The sequence below is a fragment of the Ornithodoros turicata genome, chromosome 3 (genome assembly GCF_037126465.1).
Source record: "Ornithodoros turicata isolate Travis chromosome 3, ASM3712646v1, whole genome shotgun sequence".
NCBI lineage: Eukaryota > Metazoa > Arthropoda > Arachnida > Ixodida > Argasidae > Ornithodoros > Ornithodoros turicata.
The window spans coordinates 49,902,198-49,925,531 of NC_088203.1; the positions used below are offsets into that span (position 1 = coordinate 49,902,198).

A 23,334-nucleotide genomic window follows, 5' to 3' on the forward strand; every position below is an offset into this window, starting at 1 on the left:
CAAACACAAACCCTACCTCGTCTCGGGTTTTCAAGTCATAGGTACATTACCGTATTTTCACGCGTATTAGCCGCGGCTTATGCGCACTTTGTTTTTCTCACGGGCGCCCTGCGGCTTATCCACCGGTGCGGCTTATCTGGTGACTATTTTTTCCTGTTATTTTCCCCATACGCCGATTTTAACGAAAGGGCCGACAGTGTCTCTGGAACAGCACTGCCCTGCCGATGCACGAACAGTGCGTAACAGGGACGGGTCCACATTCGAGTAGATTGATCTTCCTGGTGCATCCCCCCAAGCAGCTTTAGTGATTCACGTCTTCTGGAAGATCACTGACCCATCAGTCCACGAAAAACACCCGACAAGGGCACAATCCGATCTTGGTAGAACTCCAGAACTGATCTCCTCTGTTGTACACTGTGCCGATCCCGGAGTATGGACCACAGGGTTTATGGCCTTCTCTATGGTCTGCTTTTTCGCACAAATCAGTCGTCTCGTATTGCCCGCGGCTTATATGCGGGTGCGGCTTATCTGCCAGAAAATTTTCAAAACGTCCCAAAAAACGCGTCCTGCGGCTTATCTGCGTTGCGGTTTATACGTGTGAAATTACGGTAATTACGAAGTTCATGAAATATGAAATATCCGAGTATTATACATCTACACTGCATTTGGGCACTTAAATGGGATTAGGCACTTAAAAGTGGGCATTTCTGAGGAGTTAATGGTCCTTATGTGACAAGCCCGTAAACCGTGACAGTAACAAACTATATGAAGGCAGTGCCTCAGGATGAGAACCCAGAAGAATGGCCTAGAAGAAGAACAGTCTGTTCGAAATATCGGCGGCTCTCGTCCTGGGGCACTGGACTTGATGCTTCCTTACCGGTTCACAGTATTTCTACCCGTGTACATATAAACTATACTCATATAGTTTGACAGCTTATGCGACTGCTCTGATTAATGTCAGCCATATGCATAGAGCACAACAATCCATTAAATTGCTTTTTTTTCTGCTTTGTTGGTTTAAGCAGAGGTTCCCCTCTGTTTTCAGGACAGTTCCTGTGTTTTGTGTAATCGATTTTTCATGCTAACAATCCGAAACTATTCCAAAATATCAATACTGTGCAACTGTAAATAAAAGTATTCGATTACATTGATAATAAAACTCTGAGCAGTGACTTCTACATTTTTGCAGCAAGCGGGTTTGGACTGTGTACAGCTTACTATCGATAGTTTTCAGCAAATACTATCCATAGTCAAATGAATCCCCCACCACAAGCGTTCAAGTCGCTTGCTTGCAGTTTACCATGCTTTGGCCGGTGCGGGCAGACTGAGAGCCGGTTTCACCTAACTTTTTAAATAAACATTTGAAAGATCCACCAGCTAGCCTGCATCTACGCCATTCTATATGTTTTTAAGTGTAAGGTTTTGACGATTTGTTATTAACGGTGGATGGTTCATTTTTATTGTGGATTTATTTAAGCGTATATTTTTAAAGTTTAGTTTTGACGGTGGATACTTAAACGTTTATTCCTTAGCGTTTATTTTTAACAGTTCCAAATAAGCTACACCACCTACGCCCGCAGCCTTGTTTTGAGCCTAGCAGTCTGGCAACATGGATCTCAATCATCATCATCATTCCCATAGTTACATAGCACAGCACATGTGATGGCTCAACATACGGAAGTTTGGAAGTTAACGAAAGAAGTCATTCCGTCGTGTCTGTTTGCTTTTCGTTTTTCGTTTTGTTGTTTCTTGTGCCCCGAAACGTATGGCAGAGCACGGGAAGTTTTCCGTCGTGCATTTTAAGACAGGGAACACTTTAGAAGTTGTGCCCTCGTGCTGGGTCACGGCAGACAACAAGTCGTGTTGGTGGCCGCCATATTCAAAATCCCGGGTACTTCGTTCAATCAAGGCTTGCGAGCCAGTGGTGCAGACAACGTGGGAAGTTTTCTCAAACATCCGGCGGCTCTTCCGTGGAAGTAAGTAATGGCCCAACCTTTATGCAGTGTTTAAATATGTAATGAAAGTAACGGAGGCCTATCTAGGAGAGGACCTCGATATTCCCGGTTGCGAAATCCAATTCACGACGGAACAGCATGTTTGTTAATTGTTAGGTTAGTCCTGAACAACGAGAAATGAATAAGTTAGTCCTATTTAGTTGTATTTGTCTGAATAGGTTAGTCCAAGATCGGTTTTGCATTGTTATGTCCAGGTTAAGTTCGCTGTTGGCAGTTTCCCGCGAGTGTCTGTGCATTGAAAAGCAGATTACCGTTTATTTACAGATTAACTGTAGTTTATTTTCCAGTATTTTGTACCATTTAAGGTGGTCGACATGCATTTGCACAGTTACTCCTGGTTGCTCTGCAAGTGTTCTTGTCTTACAATGACATGCATAGCTAGTGTGAATAAACTCTGTATTTCTGATGTTTCAGCCTATGAGCAGGCTACCAGAGAATGCGAAAACCTCAGATATATAACAGACTTGTCACAGTCGAGTGACTGTGGTGATTCGCCAGCTGCACCAATAAGGGCTGCGTCTGATTCCGAGGATGAGTGGAGAGATGAAGGTGGTGTGGTGCATTTTTCGCCTGTCATTTCTTTTTTGCGTACACCGTAATCATGTTTGTCTTGGAAGTAATTTCTGGTTTCACAGTTACTGTCGACTTCACATTTCAGAACCAAACAGCAACAGTCTCGGGGCCAGTCCTGGCGAAGCTCAAAGGCATGCCAGCTCGCGACGTGGGTCACTAGCCTCAGGTATTGCATTGTAGCTAGTTGTAGTAGCATACAGCAACACCAGTTTAGTGTACTGAAGGCAACCACAACAAGTTAGAAAATTTTATGGGCATTTGTGCAATTCAGCTGCTTTTTTTGGAGACCTCTAAGTGCAGGCAGTATAACGTTTTAGACCCATTCTTGGGGAGCACCTATGTCATAGCCCAATTTTTTATTGTGGGAGGGTTACTTCTGTTCGTTTTTTTTTTATTCAATCACATTCGGAATCAAATGTCTGGGTTTTGTGAGACACTGCTCTCCCCTGTCTCCAACCAGAACAGCACCTTGCTGTGGCACATGCTGCTTATTTGTTGTACGACATTATCAAATGGACTCTCACGGTTGATGTGTGCTCAGCGATCTTTTTTCTCGTTATATTTAGTGAGGACTTCAGACTTCGAACTGTAGCATACTCCCGATATCTACCCCCTGCTATTGGAATATAGTGATTAAATGTTGTTGAAGCTGACAGACTCTTCCACAAGGAGTCCTCAGTTGTGTGCAGTATTGTGTTCAATAGCAAGAAAAATAAAATAAGCAGGCACTGATGGTGCTGAGATGCTCATTTTCATGTCAAAACATGAAACGAAAGCTTGCTGCCTTATCAGTGGAGTCCTTCAACTGGTTCAGTAACCTTGAGCCTTACCTGAACTGCCACCCACCCCCATGTTTTTGCACCTAAAGTCACATGAACATTTTCAATTCCAGCCCACTTCATGTCTGGCAGCGTGCAGTCGGACATAGCAGATAAACTGCTGAGGGTAAATGCTCGTAAGTAGCGCTTTTGGTATTTACCTACTGTACTTGAGCACTTTTGTTGATGTTTGGCGAGTTTTAGGTTTTCACAAGAAGGTGCTTGGGCACCTCGAGCGTCAGATGGAAGAGATCAGGAACAACAGAGAGGAAATCCGCCATTTGAAAATCATGCTGCAGCAGAAAAAACATAGCAGTGCTGTAGTGATCGGTAACATTGAGGGCATGCCGCAGCTGCCATTGCAAACCATGGATGAATTTGACAACATGGAGTCATTCATCACAGAAGACAACAACTTCAGTGCTGTGGTAAAGCCTTCTTCGACATTTCTACAGAATTCTTGTTTTCAGTAATACATCATGGAGTACTATGCTTTAGTTTCGTGATTGAAATAATACCGATGCTGGCAGACTTCAGGGTCTCGTTTTTGTGGCCATGTAGCGCTAACAGAGCAGCGGCCTCTGCTGGAGCTCCCAGTGCTCAGTTCTTGCGCACGCTTCTGTGGTCTACATCATGGTGTCGCCTAGCGTAGACTTGTGACATAGTCCATGTTAAACCCACCTTTTCTCTGCAGATAGCACCTTCCAATGGACTTCTCTTTGTAATTTCCAGGTGCAGTCTCTGCGAAGTGTTGGCGGCCACACCCCGAAAGACCTTACAAGGAGAATCATTAGACAGCTGTTCTCCAAGGAGGTTGCTTCAGTCCTTGTGTACACAGCCCGACAGCCAAATAAGCGGGAATTTCAAGTAACGAAGATATGCCAGGCAGTGTTTAGTACGTGACTTATGATTATTTCTTCAGTGCATAATCTAGATAGGTTTCCAATAATTTGACCAGTGCTTGCCCGTCCTGCCTTTTTGAGGGGTACATGGATATCCAGTGCTGTGATCATGATAGCTGCATTTAAAAGATCATGTATACCACAAACGCTTGCCTCTCTCAAGGGTTAATTGTCACTATTTCCATAGAAGACTGGGCCAGCATGGCACCCTTACTCGTTTTCCGCTGTTGTAGGTTTTTAGATCACCTAGCTGCTTTACATCAGCTGAGGAGTAGTAACAGAACACTGTGGCACTGTCCCCATTTTTTATAATATAAAGGCACTGCCAGCTTACAACTGCTTTAGCTTGATATACCAATCCTTCTGCATTACACATTCCATTTCTCCGCTGTGAAGTACAAAATTAGATGTGGAAAGGGCTCGTGTGTGTGCTCCTCATGTCCGTGCACAGACACAATTCCATGTTAACAATGTCAGTGCGCTAATTTCTGCCTATGTTTCTTTTAGTGGCTGTGAGGACCACGTACACCAATGCAACAAACCTGGAAATCAGGGAAGAGATAGCGAAACAGTTCAGGCAGGCCCCTGGCGACCTACGTAAGCGTAAAAGGTAGGTGTCTCATCCAACCTTTGTCTTTTTATAGCAAACTGAAGAGGTGCACAGCCAAATGAGCAAGGTAGTGCAGTTTGGAAGTGATTGTGATACCCCCACTAGCACTACAGAAAGTTACACAGAGGGAGGTTGACTCACAGTGCCTTCGCTCCGGTCGTGTTGACATGGTCAAAAGCGAAACCATGTGTCTTGCACAATATTGAGTCAAAAGTATGTAAATACGCCCTCTTGTAAAACCCACCTTCTGTGCCCCCAAGGATTAAATTCTGTATAAGCCCCAGGCAACAATCAGAAATCTTTCACGAAATGTCGCATTACGAACACACTTGGTGGCATGGAGGATGACATGTACATAGTGAGTGATGGCTCTGACACTGATGCTCCCTCAAGGATGTGCGTTAATTCGAGTAAATATGGTATTCCAATTTATGGACATAACCAACTACCGAACCTTTGTAGGGGGTGAGAAAGACACCTGGTAGACTGCTTCCATTTATTAGGAGAGTTTGGTCATTGGGAGGAGCCTGTCTTAAAGCGTGCCATTTGACGTCACACGATGGGTGGTGCCAAGGCCAGTGGTTCTGATGTCACGGCGGCTCCCATCTCCAAAACAGAAGGCAGAAGATCACTGAATGGCCAAACTCTCGTAAACTGCTCTGACTGGTTCATCATCGTGTGTCAACCTATTGGGTGTTTGATGAACCAGCCTGCCAGTTGTTTTTCTCTCCCTCTAGGTTCTGGTGTTGGTTATGTCCATAAATTGGAATATTTTGAATAGTGCTAGTGGGGGTGCCACAATTGCTTCCAAATTGCACTATCTTGCTTATTTTGCTCTATCCAGCACTCGGTAGGTCTCATTTTGCACGCATGCCACACCACCTGTAGGAGCTGGGAGACGCGATATTCACGTAAGGGTGGGCCATATCTTTGCCGGAGAGATGTCATTGTGCAAATAGGCCCTGGCAGCTGCACAACATCTTAAGTGAACTTGTGCCAAACTGTAATCAGCACAGAGGTGCAATTACAGCATCACATGTGTACTTCTGGTGACTAGCTTTGAATTAAAAAAAATGGCTGTGCTTCAGCAGCAAGTTGCACAGCGTGTCGAAGATTTTTGGCGCATGTTAATTAAAGATCCCCAGGTGGCCAAAATTATCCGCAGCCCTCCCCTGCGGTGGCACAGCGTGGTCTGTTTCTCTTGAGCCATAAAAAAAAAAACAATCAACAGCAAGTCACATGCACCTTTGCATGCTTGTCATTTTCAGTTCCCTTATTTTTGTGGTGCCATTGGCCATTGAGGTCACTGTGATGTCACCACCTATGCTATGAAGTCCACGTTGAAATTTTGTTGTATCTGCTAATAAACTTTTCTTTTCAGGCCTGAACCTCCAGTGGGCCTGAACCTCCCGTAGGCCTTTCTGAAACACCACTAGGCCTGAAACTCCCGTAGGCCTTTCTGAAACACCACTGGGCCTGAAACTCCCGTAGGCCTTTCTGAAACACCACTGGGCCTGAAACACCACTAGGCCTGAACACCAGTGGCATTTGTGAATAAACCGTTACATTCACATCATTTCATTTTCTTGCATGCTGCATACTATGACACTGGCTATGCTCAGGCAGACATGAAACTCTAGAATATGCCGTCTGTGCAGACGTCGCTGTAACGCTGCAACGTCATTAGAACAGGCGTGGGATCAGTGTCGGAATGCTGCTGGGCAGACGATATCTGAACAGTGTGAGGGCATACATTGTACTAACGTTGGAACATTGTTGGGGCAGATGTTGATGTAATGTCGGAGCAGTGTCCACGCAAACGTGGGATCAGCATATAGGCGGCACATGTTGCTCAAATGTCAGAATGCTGCTGGGCGGATGACGTCGGAACAGTGTGCGGGCATACATTGTACTAACGTTGGAACATTGTTGGAGCAGATGTCGATGTAATGTCTGAGCAGTGTCAGCGCAAACGTGGGACCAGCGTATAAGGGGCAGATGTTGCTCAAATGTTGGAATGCTGCTGGGCAGATGATATCGGAAGAGTGTGTGGGCATACATTGTACTAACATTGGAACATTGTTGGAACAGATGTTGCTGTAACGTCTGAGCAGTGTCAGAGCGAACGTGGGACCAGTATGGGGGAGATGTTGCTTAAATGTCGGAACAATGTTAGGGAGACGTGAGACCAACGTTATAACCGTGAAATATTGTTGTGATTCCAGCGCTGAATAGCATATGTTGTAAGAATGTCGTTGTTATATCAGAAGAAATGTTGCTTACCAATGTAGATGTAACATTAAAGGAGGCGACATTCCCACACTGTTCCAATGTTGGAATCCCTCGTTACTCCAACATTGGAGAGTTGAAAGGACAACGTCAGTCCAACGTTGATGCAACATTTCGTGTTACTTGGGATAGAATAGAACTAGAACGAAAAAGAAAAAAAACGTAAGTCGCACTGCACTGTTAGAAAAATTTATACCTTTTGGGGTATAAACGGCTTGTCCCAGGGCGCATACCTTTTGAGGTATAAACGCTATACCTTCCTCAGGGTATACTATCTTTATACCTCCCTGAAGGTATATTATTTGCACCTCAGGGTATAAACATATACCAAGGTATGTTTAAACAGGTAGCGCAACTCCCGTTGGGCCCTGTGTCTTCAGAATGACGCCATGATAGAGACGGCCAGCGCCATCCATCCATTGCACGGACTACTACGATTGTATATAAACAACGTCAGAGATGACGTCAGTAGTATGAATAATAAGTAGTGCGTTGTATTCCCTTTTCCCCACCCAAGCAACAATACCAGACGAGAACATAGAGAAATAAATCATGTCAGGTTTAATGAAACATATCAATTCGAAATACGTACAGTTATCACAGATTTTGACAACTCCAAACTGAAGGGCGTGATGACCACACAGAAATTAGGAAGGTTCACTTAAGGTCCATTTCTCACCTAGAGCTATACGTACACGTAGTGATTAGATGTATGCATTTATTCAATAAGTGGCCATTGAAGGTACAGCTTCGTCCAAACTTAACTTTAACACGGCGCCGGCCTGCGAAGCAAGAGGGACGACACACTAGCGGCTCCAATTGTAATTATCGGGAGAGAGCGCTGAGGGCTGTCCTACTCGCATCATGGGGGTGCCCGTCTCAGAGCTGTTGCTCCGCTTCGAATGGGCAGTGATAGGAGACCCAAAGCTTCAGCTTGTTTTGTAGTGATTACGTGACCTTGTGCCACCTGATATCGCTGATAGCAGTAAAGCAACATCAGTTGCCTCAAAACTGCCGTTTCCTTGCTATTAACTGCGCGGGAGAGGCTTTGTGCGTTCAAGCGATACAAACAATTTCACTCGCATAACGAACCCGAGTTATTCTTGAAGCAGCATGGAAGTGGTAATGGACAGTGAATATGTGAATAATGCGAGCGAGTAACCACATTGTGATGTCGCATGGAAAATTCCATTCTTACGACGTTCTACAAAGCTTTCTTTGCCATAAATTATTTCGAAGTATAGCAAGCTGCTCATCCTCGTTGTTGTTGTTTGAATAAATAAATAAAGTGTAGCACCCATAAGGGCGCCGACTACTCCACAGTATGTAGTTAGCATGTTTAACTTCTTCGCTAGCACGCTGCGACACAAGGGGAATCACTGGGAGAATGGAACAAGCTTGTCAACTGGCTGGCCATAGCGAACATATGATACAACGTGGCGCGGAATGTAGTGCTTTAAGCAACAATCTTTTCCAGCGCAATGCATTTACGTGTACTATTATTCCATTGTGCTTTCATTCTATTGCTTAATTCCAATCAATGTGACGCCACTGCAACAATATGACGCATACCAATGACATGGTTGCTAACGGCGCGGATAATCACTGATCAGATAGCGAAGATTTCAATCGCCCGCCGCAATCTCCAGAACAGACTGGAACGATGTATAGATAACAAATATCCAGGTAAAAGTCAGCTTTCGTTCGAAGCGGAGCACCAGTTCTCGGACGGGCACCCCCGTGATGCGAGTAGGACAGCCCTCAAAGCTCTCTCCCGATAATTCCAGTTAGAGCCGTTAGGGTGTCGTCCCTCTTGCTCCGCAGGTCGGCGCCGTGTTCAAGTTAAGTTTGGACGAAGCTGTACGTTGCAACAAAACATGGCATCGCTGGCGCACAGCTGATTCCTGCTAACACTGCCCTATCATGGCCGCTTGTCCCATGACGATTTTTTTTTTCGCGGTGCCAGCAACAGCGGATGAATTGTAGTATTCATCTCTTCACACGTGTAAGCCTTGTTCTACAGCTCCGAGATCTGAACGTCGCTTCCTGTTTAACCCCAAAAGTGTACGAACTCCGTATTACATGCACGGACACACGGCACTGATACAGAGATGCACGGATAAACATGCCCACTGTGACACATGCGCAAAGGGAGCGGGACAAGAAAATGTACTCGGGTGGTAGATGATTTTGTATATGTGCACGAGTGGGGAAGTTTTTTTCTACATTGAAATTATGAGTAACCTATTAGTACACAAACAAGCCACGCCCATGTTGTTTACGATCGTACCTCTACTACCAACATCCAGGATCGCTCGCGCCTTATGCTGGTAGCTTTGCCGATGGGTCTGATTTGGTATTTTGGCTTGTTTTCGCTACCAGTTTAGATATACTTTTCATATACCTCCTAGAGGGTATATTTTGAAGACCATGTGGTATAATTGACGAAAACGGAAATATTCGATTTATTTCAGCGTTATATCCGAGTGGCGGCTTCCCAGCCGATCTTTCGACAAATTTTGAAAAACAGGACAAAAATAACGATGGCGAAACAAGAAAATACCTGGAGACGCTCGCGCACAAACTCACAAAGGATGGATGTGAATAGGAGAGCAAAGAAATGACGCAACAATTAGCATCAAAGTGGAAACCAAGAAGTAACACCAACAAATATTAGCAAAAACATTTCCAGGAGCAGTTGGCATTAGCCGGAGAACAGACACATATACAACACACCGCGGCTACGCATAGTGGAGACCATCCTTCGCCCGAGAAGCAACTTAAGAAGTGAGGGCGTGTGGATTTATTTATTTTGGGAACAAATAATAGGTTTCAGATGTCACCGCCCAACCTAATTAGAATGCTAGTGTATTACTGGCTATGTTTTTAAATTAACTTATTTTTTTTAACTGAGATGATACAATCGCCGCCACAAATTAACGTGATCCGTGATGTTGTGGAAGAAAAGGTATACAAAATGCTGAAGGTATATACGTAATGGAGAAGTACTTCATTATACCCTCAGCTGCCGTGGAAGGTATAGACGGAGTGATCTATGCCTTACACATGGTTTAAACGGGGCATCGACAGTGATACTGAGGTATAAATATCGTACTTTAGACCTGATTTATACCTTTTATATGTAACTTTTCGTCTAACAGTGTGGTGTGACCAGCTGTTCCATGACGCTTGATGCGTGAAGGCACTGAATGATTTAAAACATTATTTCAGCACGTACGTCCTTGACGTAGGTCGCCAGGGCACACAGCGTAAGGCTTCTTTGTGCTTTCTTCCCGACTTGTACGTGATGATGATGATGATGGTGATGGTGATTCGGCGAAGGCCCGTTGTGGCGCTCCGCGTCACTCAAAAGAAGCTCCATCCTTTGTCAGTGCGTTGAGCGGTGACGCGGTTTTCGAGAAATTTGGGATGAAGCGGCGATAGTAGGCGCAGATACCAAGGAAGCTTCGTACGTCTTTAATGTTAGAAGGAAGAGGGTAATTGGCGATTGCCGCTGTCTTTTCGGGATCCGGGCGTATGCCGTCGCCGCTTACAAGATGGCCGAGTTCTTGGTAGGCGAACCCGACATTTTTCAGGTTTTAGTGATAGTCCCGTTCTATGTGTTCCTCGAAGGTTCTTGCGAAGACGACGTCGTCGTCGAGGTACACAAGGCAGGTTTGCCATTTTTACCCAGCCAGTACGGTGTCCATGACTCGTTGAAACGTAGCTGGAGCTGTGCAGAGGCCGAACGGCATAACCTTGAATTCGTAAAGCCCATCCGGAGTAACGAAGGCCGTTTTCTCACGATCGCGTTCGTTGACTTCCACTTGCCAGTACACCGTCTTGAGGTCCAGAAGAACTTCGTATTTTGGAGACGATCGAGTGTGTCGTAGATGCGTGGTAACGGGTAAACGTCCTTCTTGGTGACCTCGTTGAGTTTTCGGTAGTCGACGCAGAACCTGGGTGTTCCGTCTTTTTTCTTCACGAGTACTACCGGCGACGGCCACGGACTCGTCGACGGCTGGATAATGACGTCGTCCAGCATTTCTTCTACTTGTGCTCGGATGGCTTCTCGCTCTTTAGGTGACACCCGATATGGCATACGATGAATCGGCCGGACGTCTTCGTCGACTACGATGCGATGCTTTCCTACCGTCATCTGTCGCACTTTGGACGAACTGGCCAAACAGTCACCGAACGCCTGTAGTACTGGCAGAAGGGTGTGCTTCTGCGCCGCAGTTAGTTGAGGGTTCATGTTGAACGGGCGGTCGTGGTGTTCTGTGGCGCAGTCGGTGCGCGGACTGCCCAGGAAACAAATACTTGTGGTGATATAATCGTCCGCAAGGACAGCTATTTTTGTGCCACTTGTGAGATGCTGCGGTTCCTGGTTAAAGTTCGTAATCAGTAGCTGCATTTCCTCTGCGCATTTTCTCTGCACAATTCCTCTTGCTATCCCGATGCCGCGTTGTAGGAGGAGATGAATGTTTCCTTCGGCCAACAGAGAGCCATTCGGGGCTGTGTCATTCACAGCAGTAATAATACGTGATGACAAGAAAGGAAGGTTGACCCGCTGACTTGCTACAGTTGCCACATGCGTATTTGTGCGCTTCTCCGAGCTCATACGCGTCAGCCGCGCCTTATCGTCGTCTTCCCCTTCTGGTGTCTCTAAGGAAATTACTTCGTTGGTGAAGTCGATGACCGCTTTATTTTCTAGTAGAAGGTCCATTCCGAGGATGACGTCACGTGGGCAGTTCGGCAGGACGACGAAGCTGACGAAGTACTGGATGTCGCGCACTTGTATGACTGCCGTGCATCGGTCAGTCGGTGTTACGACGTGTCCACCAGCAGTCCTGATGTCATGCCCATCCCACTTCGTTTGCACCTTCCGAAGCTTCTTAGCCAACGTAGCACTTATAACAGAGTCGTCAGCGCCGGTATCGGTCGTCACATGGCTGTCAATGGGTATTTGCAGGTTATTGGTAATTTTTCGAGCGTCGCGGCGGTGCTGCGTTGCTGTTCGTCGAGTTCGAGGTATTGTAACTTTTCGTCGGTCCGCAGCTTCACGTCCCGGAGTTGCAGCCCTCAGTTTTCCCGGTCAGGGCTGCGCCACACAGGTCGTCTGCCACGTATCGGCTTTGATTACATTCCAGGGCGTAAAAGAGTCCTCCCTGTTCTCCAGCCAGGTCAGCGCCGTCCCGTCAAGAAAGAAGTAGATGTTGACGAGCTTCTGGTCATCGTTCCACCTGTTAAACCCAGCGATCCGGTCGAGCCAGTCGTCAACATCGTCGTACAGTTCTCCGGTAAATGTTTTCGGCGATCGTCTAGGGGCGACAGGCGCGGTGACCGGCTGCACCGTTTGAGTGGTGCTTTCCGTAGTCATCTTCTTGCGGGTTGGGGGTCCAAGTGGGCCGAATTCCGCAGGTAGACCACGCTGTCTTCGACTCAGTCGTTGCTTTTCTTCCAGGCCGTTGAGCACGGATTGCCCCGCACCTCAACCAGATATGTCACGAATGAAAACAGGCGAGCGAGACGGCGAATAATCGGCGAACGCTTTATTCTAGCTGCTTAGCTCGCTAGCACTAGAGCGGTAGCTCTTAGACAGAACTAAGGTTAAATAATGCTCCGACTGGGAGCTCACAAGCTTTTATACACAGCGGTGAACATCGTAGAAAACACGCGTCGGTGGAGAGAAGGAAATACCGAAGCCGCTCCAAGGTCGTCGGTCCGTCCTTGAGATTGATGCGAGCAAAGGAGCAGATCTTCCAGAAGGATCGCTTGCCGTGTAGAGCGACGTGTCGCGGACCCCAGCCCGTCGTTCGACGCCTCGTTGCCTGTTGTTGTTGTTGCGTGTGGTCGCCCCAAAGACGATACGTGGCAATATGATAATTTAGGGGTAAAATTGAGTTGGTATGTGGTTTTGGTATTTGAATGAAACAAGGTAAAATGATGATGTTTCTCATCAGCACTGTAGTGATGTGATTGACCCAAGCCATTTTTGAGAACCTACTGCAGGAAAAAAATGGTGCTTTTGAACAGATATGCTACATAATCACGTACACATTATGTACTTTATTTTTAATATACTTTCAAAAGAGGGATGTACATGTGGTCATCGGACCGGAAGCCCTTTTCCTTGTAGCGATTGTCATGTACAGGAATCAGTTGAAGTAGGTTACCTGTAATGACAAAAATTACACCAGTGTTCGACCAGAGCGGTGTCAAAATTCAAAAATTCCAGGTGAAGTACCGTACACAATAGAATATACAGGGTGTTACCCTATAAAAGTCTACCCGTGCAGGCACGCCGTACTCGCTGATTACTCAGTGCAGGTGGCAGATTGTGCGGTCTTCAGATAAAGCTCATAAGTACAATTAATCTTGGTAAATTTCGAAGTGATTGAGTTATACGCAACACGGAGTTATAACGCAAAACGTGCAATTCCCGTAGTCAAAACAATAAAGATGGCGGCGTTGCGAAGAGCAGTTGACATGCTGCTCCCCAGACGGCTATGTGTCGCATACCCTGCCAGCTGGATGGAACTGCAGTTTTCATTTCGCTCTCGTGTAACTGTCGTATTTTGCTCCCGAAGTGAGCAACGTGAGGAACGAAAATGTCGACGTAATTATAGCAGACGACACCCAGAAGTGATGTCGTCTGCTTACTGAAAACAGTGAAACAACATAACGCGGGGACGTCTCTGACTGCTGACTGTAAGGATGGATTGCCAGAGCGGCACGTCGCCGTCTCGGGAACTGTGTCAATACTGCGATTCACAACACCGCCACTGACTACGGGAACCTCACGTTTTGCGCTATAACTTTGCATTGCGGTGCTCAATCACTTCGATATTTACTACGATGAAATGTCCTTATGAGTTTTATACGTAGGCAACACATCGTACCACCTGCATTGAGTAATTGGCGAGCACAGCATGCTGGCGTGGGTAGACTTTTATTAGGTAACACCCTGTAGATAACTGCCAATAATTTCCCATTAGTCATTTTCTGCCGTATGTTGCAGCCACAATACCAAATATCAACGAAATAGTCAAAGAAAATGCCAAAGCTGGCTTACTGTTGAAAAAGTACTGTGTGCGCTCTACAAACAACGCCATCTTCTTTAGTTATTTTCGCATAGTTTTCGTTGGGCTTCTTGGGCGCTATCCGTGTAGGACTTCGTATTGCTGTAAAAAGTAAGTGAGGTTCGCGTGGCAATTTTCGAAGTTCACTTGCCTAAAAATAAGTTTCCTGCAATTAGAAATTGTCCAAAGCCTTCCTCGATGGTGGCAAATGTTTCCAGAACTGGTAATTACCGAAAGACCCGCAATGCTCCAGCGCCTACATCGCCAGTTCCAATTTTTTGATCAGTTTACATGAAACACGCGGTATATGCACTACATATTAAAACATAAATGTGTACTGTAGCACAAACAAACTACTAGCGTGACCTCCGTAGGTGCGTATTAACTGCAGTGAGCCTAATTGGGTGCTCCAACTCTAGCCAAACTTTACCTACTCCTTAAATGAATAATTCAAACATTTAGCTAATTGACTAACTCCGATACCAAACTGCTCCATTTGCGGGGCCCAATGCCAGTAATCTAGGGGCAGCAGTGATAGAATCTACCTAAAGTAAATAATTATCTTTATCTGCAAATAAATATCTGTATTTAGTAAAAACCATTTATATTAACCTAATGTATCCATGTTTACGCATAATCTTTGTATGCGCCTTTATGTTCATTATTACAGGGGTTGCACGATGGCTCAGATAGGTGTATAAGTATTCCATATATCTCGGAGACCCACCCACCCCTTCTCAGCAAAATGGACCTACAGCACAAAGAATTGCTTACCAACTTCATGATGACTCGATCTGTCTTCTCTCTTAGCAGTGGTGGCAGAAAGCAGAACATATCACTGACCAGGACACCTAATGCGATGGGCAAATTACAATGGCGACTAAATATGTGACACACCTGTATTATTCAAAAAATTGAGATTGTGCAGTGTCATACCTTCAACACAGAGCCACTGCTTTCTGACCAGCAGACACCTTCATAAATAACCACAGCAGAAGGTATACCACTGGGAAGAAGCAGGTATTGCGTGGTTCTGGTGTACCGAAGAATTATCTGAACTGCTAGAGTAGAAAGGTGACGATTACATATGCATCTGAGTTCTGCAAAGCAGGAGCCAAGGTCAACAGCAACAAGACCATGGCTCCAGCTCTCTCCTCCCATGTATGGGTGTTGGCACACGCTTACTGTGCCTCCATTTCAAAGGCAAGGAGCTGGAAAAAGACAGATGCTTAATGCATGAAGATATATAACGCAATCTCAGCTGATGCGGTGTTCTGAAGTACAGCTCAGATGAAGCTGTATACTGCGCAGACGTACATGCTTGAAAGAAAGAAAAGCTTTCCATAAGGACAAAACGTGCACAAAACTATAACATATCAAGCAACTGCATTATATAAAAATCAGACATTATGTGAAAATTCCGTCCTGCGTTGAACTGCGCAAATTCCTCGACCAATCTGCGTTTCACCTGAATAATGGAAATGGCAGACCACAGGCAGACAAGCACATACGAAAATCGGGGGAGAAAAACACTGATTTGTATGCTCAATTGGACAGCAGCATGCACGCACACGCGACACTGTTTCAAGATCTTCTAAGCATGTGCGTTTGTACGATCGACTTTTGCGTGTACCCTTAGACACACACACTTCCTCACACAGCACAACTGTCCCTGTATTCATTGTGCAAAGAAGCGCAGAAAACGCATGCAATACAACGAAATCAGACATCCATTTACCTGTATCAGCAGTTTGTCCGGCATCGAAAGCTTGAGCCCCGTAATGCTTACTTCACGTCATCTGCACGGTGATCGCCTCCCACTGAGATTTTGCTTCGTCGACGACTTGTATTTCACAAACACAGTGACACTCGTGCTATCCTCACGCAAACGTCCCGCGAAAATGATGAACGAAAAGTTACAAAACTAGAAAGACCATGCTCAAGCACCCGCGCGCGTTTCTGCATGTTTCAAATCCGTTGACGGGATCCAAAATGTGGAGCGGCAAATCCCAGAGCCTCAAATATGAGTTGAGAGGCGCATTATGCGTGTATGTGCATGTTTTCACTTTTTCGTTTTACTTTTTAGTTGTCTAAGCGGTGCACAATCATTGTCTATACATGGCACATTAGCACAGCAATTTTTTCACCTATGCGTTGTACTGTATGCAGGCAGCCGTTTCACGCAGTCTCACGTTTTGGGGGCACTGCTAGCGGCTCCACCGGTCCACTCTCCTCCCCTTCTCGCACGCAGCAGATTCCGCTCGAAGGAGTGCGAGAAGGAAGGGGGAGTCATTGCCAGAGAAACGGCGACTGGGGGGTCAGGCGCGCATCTGACGCCTCGCGACTCCCTTTTTTTCTTAGAGTGTATGATCCGTTAAAGATCAGGAGGTGGGCACCTGTTTATTGATAACGTTCAGGAATTGCTTGTGATTGTTTGCTAGTAACTTCGGTAGAATTGAAGAAAAGAAGGTAAGCTTTACGTCCTTGATGGCAGTTTTCTATTGGCTAGCGGCTATCTTGTAGCCCAACCAGTTGGGATCAATTTGCCAACGCCGTGCTATTTTGAAAAGCCTAATTTTTTTATTTCTTGGTCGCCTGATGGAGCAATTGAACCATGGAGATTCAGGCATGGTTACAATTGTGATGAGAGGAATGAATTGATCAATAGGATCATTAACCTTATTTGTGGATAAGTTTCAGTTCTCTTGAAGCAGGCGATCGGGTAACTCACCGATGAAATTGTCTAAAAACCTGCCTAATCTGAGATTCATAGATCGAGAAGCCACCCGTCAAAAAGAACTCGTTACGAGGTAAGTTACCGTGTGTAAAATTTAACCAAGTTAATAACGAAGTTCTTCAGCATGAAATGTGACTCGCAGTTAGAGTTACTTGAAAAAAAAAGAAGAAAGGACAAGTTACTCCTAAGTTACTTCGGACACTAAACGACACTGCATAGGTGTAGCGCGCATGAGCAGTTGAGTTAGACATTGAGTTCCCAGCGGAGGAGTGCAACACGCTTAGATCGTTTTCATTTATGTCTAACAATTCGAACGCTTTGCATCTTACTCCCTGTGGGCGCACAATGGTTCAGCTTCAATTCAGCGGCAGCAGTTCTTCCTTCCTAAATAGAATACTGTCATTGATTGAATACCATGTTTTATTGCATCAAATGCCACGAAAGAACCGGAGGGAAAGCAAGAAAATATGTGGACGTGAGTGAAAAGCGAATTAAAAGTAACTTGTAACTTTGCTCAAGTTACTTTGCCAAAGTTACCTGAAAAAGGAACGAGTTCCTCTGAAAGTTACCACGGCGCAAAAGTGTGTTATGTTACAAGTTACAAAAAAAATGAACTTACTTACAGTAACGAGTTACCTCGAACCTCGAATTTATGAGCCTTGTTGTAGTTGCGGCTGTTTTTGGTATGCCTCACTCGTGAAATACACGGCATGTTGATAAACAAATTCATAACAAGGCAGGCAGGTACAAAATATTAGACAGCAAATCAGGGTGGGATGTGATGGCAAGGTCAAGAATATTTGGCCTATCTCCAACTGCAGTAACAAACTCGGTCAAGTTAAAGTCGTGGCATAGATCAACGAAATCAACAGCGTCATCAGAGCTAACAGATACATGAGGCGAAGTCGAGCTTTAAACTATACCTGGAAAGTCACCCAGCAAGGGCAAGGGTGTCTTAGAAAAACATACGTCTATAAGGTTTAATGCGTCATGCAGCTCGTTAACGAAAAACCTATTCTCCGAAGGAGGACGATAACAAAGGCCATCAATTACAGCAACTGTAAAATTAAATTTGACCCCCTTCTTTCTGTGTGCGACCTGGTAGTGTTTGCCTGTGTGATGCTGCGCATAGAGCCTAAGAACTAAGCGCGTTAATTATTACGAAGCACAAATTAGAGAAATCAAATCAGACGGTAGGTTGTGCCTCACAACAGCTAAAAAGTCATGATCCGAGTACTTCCGTCACGTGATACCTTAATAATACACGATGAACTTATGACCGGCTACTAATTACCAATAAACACTACTATAAGAATCACAAGAGTTACTGGGACAATTCTTCAAAATATCGAAGAAACACTATCCCAAAATTCTGTCACACGCTCTGTTTGCTCTCAACTCTCTGATCTCGGTTCCCCTCATGCGAATTGCATCTGGCGAGGTTGTGTATGCAAAACTTCATCTGACAGCGATGCCAAGTATACACTGTAATGGTTGGGGATACACCAAGTGTGCTCTTTCGACAAGAGACGTTGTGTGGCACAAGATTCCAACGGATAATGCGGGGAAACGAAAGTGGTTGCAAGCGCTTGCTCAAGGCATCCGTGATCCACGCCGTATTTGCTCAACCCATTTCTCTGACGAGTGGTACGAAATGGTAGCAGCGGACGATGGAAAACGTCTCAAACGGGCCGCAGTCCCGACACCAGTGTTACTGACCTTGTGACGTCTGACGATGCGAACACCAGTGCACACGAGATATGTATAAAACGCTACACAGGAATAATACATATATAGATATAGTTCATTTGAAATCCATATTGTTTTCACGCTACGTAACGTACCAAACGGAACATGCCCCTTCCCCTTGGAACCCTTGAGCTCTCGCGGGAGAATGTAAGTATGAGATAAATTCTGTGCTAGATACTGACCGTATTCTTCGTTTATATCAGCAATAAGCGACACAGGCTTCCATCGCGTCTGACAAGAAAGTGAAAATCATGAAAGTGGAAGTGAAAGTAAAAGCATCCAAACGGATGATTTACCGTCAACACATCTCAATCATTCTCCAGTGATGATTTAAACACCTATTGTCCATACACCCTCATGCTCAGGGGTAGACAAGCGCTTGTGTTTGAAATTTTAACTACTGCATTCCTTGCAGGTGCATAATATGATGACAACTTCACCTCTGGTGGAACCCGCTGTTGAGTCATTCTAGGAATCTGAAGAGAAGAGTTTTGAATTGCATATAACCTGCTGATTCAAGTTCACATATACTAAATACACTTCTAATCTGTAGTGTTGTGGCCTCTGCTTCACCAGACCAGAAGTAGTATATCAAAATCAGAACTCCACTATTAGAACTTCTTCAGAAAATCAGGACTTACGCACAAAATTGGCACAATGTTCGCGTCACACTTCTCACCGCAAAAGCTGAGTGCGCAAGTGAACACAATTTATCTTGGCCAGAGGTGAACAAGATGACTGCAGGGAACATCTTGCTGTCTGGCACAATCCTTTTCAGTGGGGCCAGTGCAGCCATTGTATGAATTGATAGCTTGTTATGTTTGCACAGATTCAAATGACACCTTGTAGAATTTGCTGTTGACCAGGTTCTCTTTTTACTCGAGTCGATTAATATTCAAGTGATCTCACCTAAAACACCTACCAAAAGGGTTGCAGACTCCCTCTCGCGGCACAAGTAGGATTATCAGAACTCACGGCCGTGTTGCAGAGCATACACTCTCAATAGCGTCCCCTTTATTTAAAGGCAAAAAACATGGTCAAATATTATCTCTATTCAGAAGTGCTAACTGTTACCTTTAGTTTCTTCTGAAGGAAGGCTATATGATCACCTCTAAAACTATCAAAATTACCTTTATATTAAGGGGACTCTTTCCTCGAAAATATACCTTTCCTCCGCATTTTTGTAGCCTTTATTCAGCAAGTTGTTTGTACCCTGCGAGATAATCCTTCTATATTGCTTATCCAAAATCTGTACAGCTCCCGTTACACACCACAATAACACTAAGTCTCGTCTCCAAGGGCTATCATGGCCACCTTTGCGGCGCTTGACGAATATTTAAACAGGACCTTTGAGCTGGCAAGGTTCAGGAATCCTGTGTAATTAATATTTCCCAAGCACTGCCAAGGTGGTCCTGATTGTGCTTGGGGACGAGACTCAGTGTTGTTGTGGAATGTAAGGGAAGCTGTATACAGATTTTCGATATTAGCTGTACAAAACGCGAGAGCTGTACAGTATGTTTCGAGAAAAACAAAACAAAACCGACTGCCGAACAATTTTGCACGGGTAACCGTTTCCTCAACCATTATCTTGTTGGTAAGTTCACTTGGCACATCGGCCAATGGATGGGCAGCGTGTACAGCTCACTAGTACTAAAATGCGCACTTTTATCTGGGAACTCCTTAAAACTTTGATACACGAAGGTTGCCAGATAGTACCTTCATTAAGCCGGTAGTACATAAATAAGTATTAAAACAGTAAGCAGTAAAATCATCTATGACATTCTTAATGATTCTTTCGCGAGTGTGATAGAATGTGTTAACCATGACGAAGAGAAGTAGGCGTCGACAACGTTCTTCGTCTCTAAAACAAGAATGAATAGTGAGGATGTCGCTGTGCATGTTTTTAAGTGATGCGCCCGACCCAATGGCCCTCTCACACAAATCTTCTGATTTTGAAAATTTTTATACAAAAATAGTGAGCACTAACACACGCGTATCCATCAGCCCGTATAAACGTGGGGAGCTTACTAAAAGGAGACATTCCTGGTCTGTGGTCACTGGTGTCGAATTGTTCCGCCAGGGCATTTTTGTGAAGAATTCCGCTGCACACACTGCTGTCAGCATTAGCCCCCTCGTTTATTGCGACAACAATAAGAAAATGCACAATTAAGTTGATTCGAGAGCATATTATCAAGTTATATACATATCACAAAATTGTGAAAACTACACCAAACTTGGACGGATGCACTCAAAAGGATTACAATCACAGGCAAATACCTTTTGCGAGCTCCTACATTTAGAGGATGATATAGTCAAAACTCATAGTATCACAAGCAACACAATGTCCTTTTGGCGTTGCCGGCTTCATAAACGTCCATAACCTATCCAGGACATGGACAGTCTGCACCGCACATGCAACGGCGAATGCCGTGAATGTCTGTTTGTCATCGGCATGAAACAGACCAGTGGCGATGTCTTTCTCATCAACGCTTAACGAGTAATGCTCACCTGATAGCTGTGAGCGCGGTGCTGTAATTGCTAGAGCAGAGGCTAAACTGCTAGGTAAAAACTGTTTGCTAATTGCTGAGCGAAACAGGTAACTTACCGACAATTTTTCAAATGTTGTTCAAGGAGACGCGCACGAGACGACTTCGCATAACGACAAATGCGTTCCTTGACAAGAAGACGAAGGGAGAAAGGGTGGGGTGGATCACGTGCAAAGCGAGCTTCCGTTGTAGAGGTGACATCAAAATTGCTGCTATATTAAGGGGGCACGATAGCACGGCGGCAACGCTGCGCCTGTGACCAAGCCGTCCCTTTGATGTTGAAGTTAGTTACCTGCGTATAACTTATAAACTGGGCGTCACCTTAAGGAAATTGATATGTCACTTCTGAATTACCGGTCACGACATTTTCAGAGTAACGTTAAAAGGGACGGCAATGAGAGTGTACAGTGGAAATTAACAGGCAAAAATGGAAAAGGCTAGCTTTCGCAAGTGAATCAGATAAGTATCTGAAGAGACTGAAACATGAAAATAATTTCTTTTACTAAAACTAGCTTTCGGACGGGGTCCGTCCTCCATTAGGTACGAGACAGACACACACACACACTTGGTGTACCTATTTACATTGATTTACATCAGAGAAAGGGGACAAAGAAGGTGGTAAGGAGGAAATACATATTCTTGTTAGAGGGGATTCAGGGCGTGAAAAAAATAATACAAAAGAATGCGCACAAGGTTTTCATCTGAAACAGTGACGTAAGAAGTACACGTCGTAAAACGTAAAAATCTAGCTTAGTTACTTATAATAACCAATTGCAATATGTAACTGCCATGCTTGGAAAATGTTTATGGGCCATGTAGCCCACAAGAGGACCTTGTAACTTGTAACTATCTTTGTTGCTGTAGTTCCAATTCTGAGAGAAATAGAGAGCTTATGCTTAGCATGTGGAGAAGTATGAGCTTACGTATACAAACAAACTGTTATTCAGGAAACAGTGTATACTGACTTCGAGATAATGTGTCCAGGATTGACCCAATACGCTATCAACATTCCTGACATCCATGAGGGATCATGTTTTAATATAAAGAGCATAGGAAACACAATTAGCCATGACCATATTAATTTCTTCTTTTTTTTTACAGAAGATGTAGATCACTCTTTAGATGCAGACGATGTAGATCACGATCGATCTCTGAAACACCGACAACTTGCAAAGATATGCGCAACAGTGAAAGAGTAGCAGTTCGCAAAAGCCCTGAGCCCGCACCAATGACTGCAAATGGACTGGTGTGAGGGAAAACATTGGGAATTTATAATGGCAAACTGAGAAACGGTTACATAGATGGCTGAGCACAGAAGTCGTCTAAAATTCTTCTTCACATGCTTGCGAATACAATTATAGAGATGGCTCTGAAGAGAAGCCTCTGTTGAAGACATTGGCATGTCCCCACCCGAGACCCTTCTTATACTGATGACGAAGTCATAAACTCGTGTGATGTTCAATAGGCAAGGTGATAACCCATGTTCTCTTAGAGGTTATGGGCCGGAACGTGTTTGTGGCAAACACCTGTGCACTGAAAAGAAAAAAAAAGAAAAGAAACTTCCATACATTCCGTTACTGGTTGGTGGGAGGTGAAGCACTTGCAAACTGATATGAACACAGTACGGAGACGTACTCCTTCCTTGTTTGTTTGTTCACTGCTATCACTCATATGTTCATTCATAAGCGCAGTGATCAATAAAGCAATATTTACAAGGTTTGATGTCCGTAGAATGTACTTTACTGTGTAGTGGCTGTGTATGGCATACATCTATTGTGGGTGAAAGGGATACCGTTATAGTCTTACAGTGTTCACGACGAAACCATCTAGTGTACCTCTGTCAAGGTGGCAGGCATTCAATGCTACCAACAAGCACACAAAAGAAAAGTGAGAGCTTCACCTCAGTGGAAGCGAATAAACATACACAAGGTCAGACAGCACCTACTGCATCGCACGTCAAAAGGCAAAAAACATTTGTATACTTGAGAAGGAAAGTTTCTCTTATGGCATGTA

At 44.7% G+C, this 23,334-nt stretch overlaps 2 protein-coding genes across 2 annotated transcripts in view; both read left to right on the plus strand.

Moving 5' to 3' along the window:
* Positions 1-23,334, plus strand: part of LOC135388463 (phospholipid-transporting ATPase ABCA1-like) — a 391,000-nt gene that overhangs the window by 192,364 nt on the left and 175,302 nt on the right. The gene's annotated exons all lie outside the window — the stretch shown is intronic.
* Positions 1,000-6,489, plus strand: LOC135387034 (uncharacterized). Its single transcript, XM_064616463.1, has 7 exons — positions 1,000-2,564; positions 2,674-2,754; positions 3,481-3,543; positions 3,611-3,834; positions 4,139-4,301; positions 4,816-4,918; positions 6,300-6,489. Exons 1-7 carry the CDS (start codon positions 2,330-2,332, stop codon positions 6,331-6,333), a joined length of 903 nt encoding a protein of 300 aa, XP_064472533.1. The 5' UTR covers positions 1,000-2,329; the 3' UTR covers positions 6,334-6,489.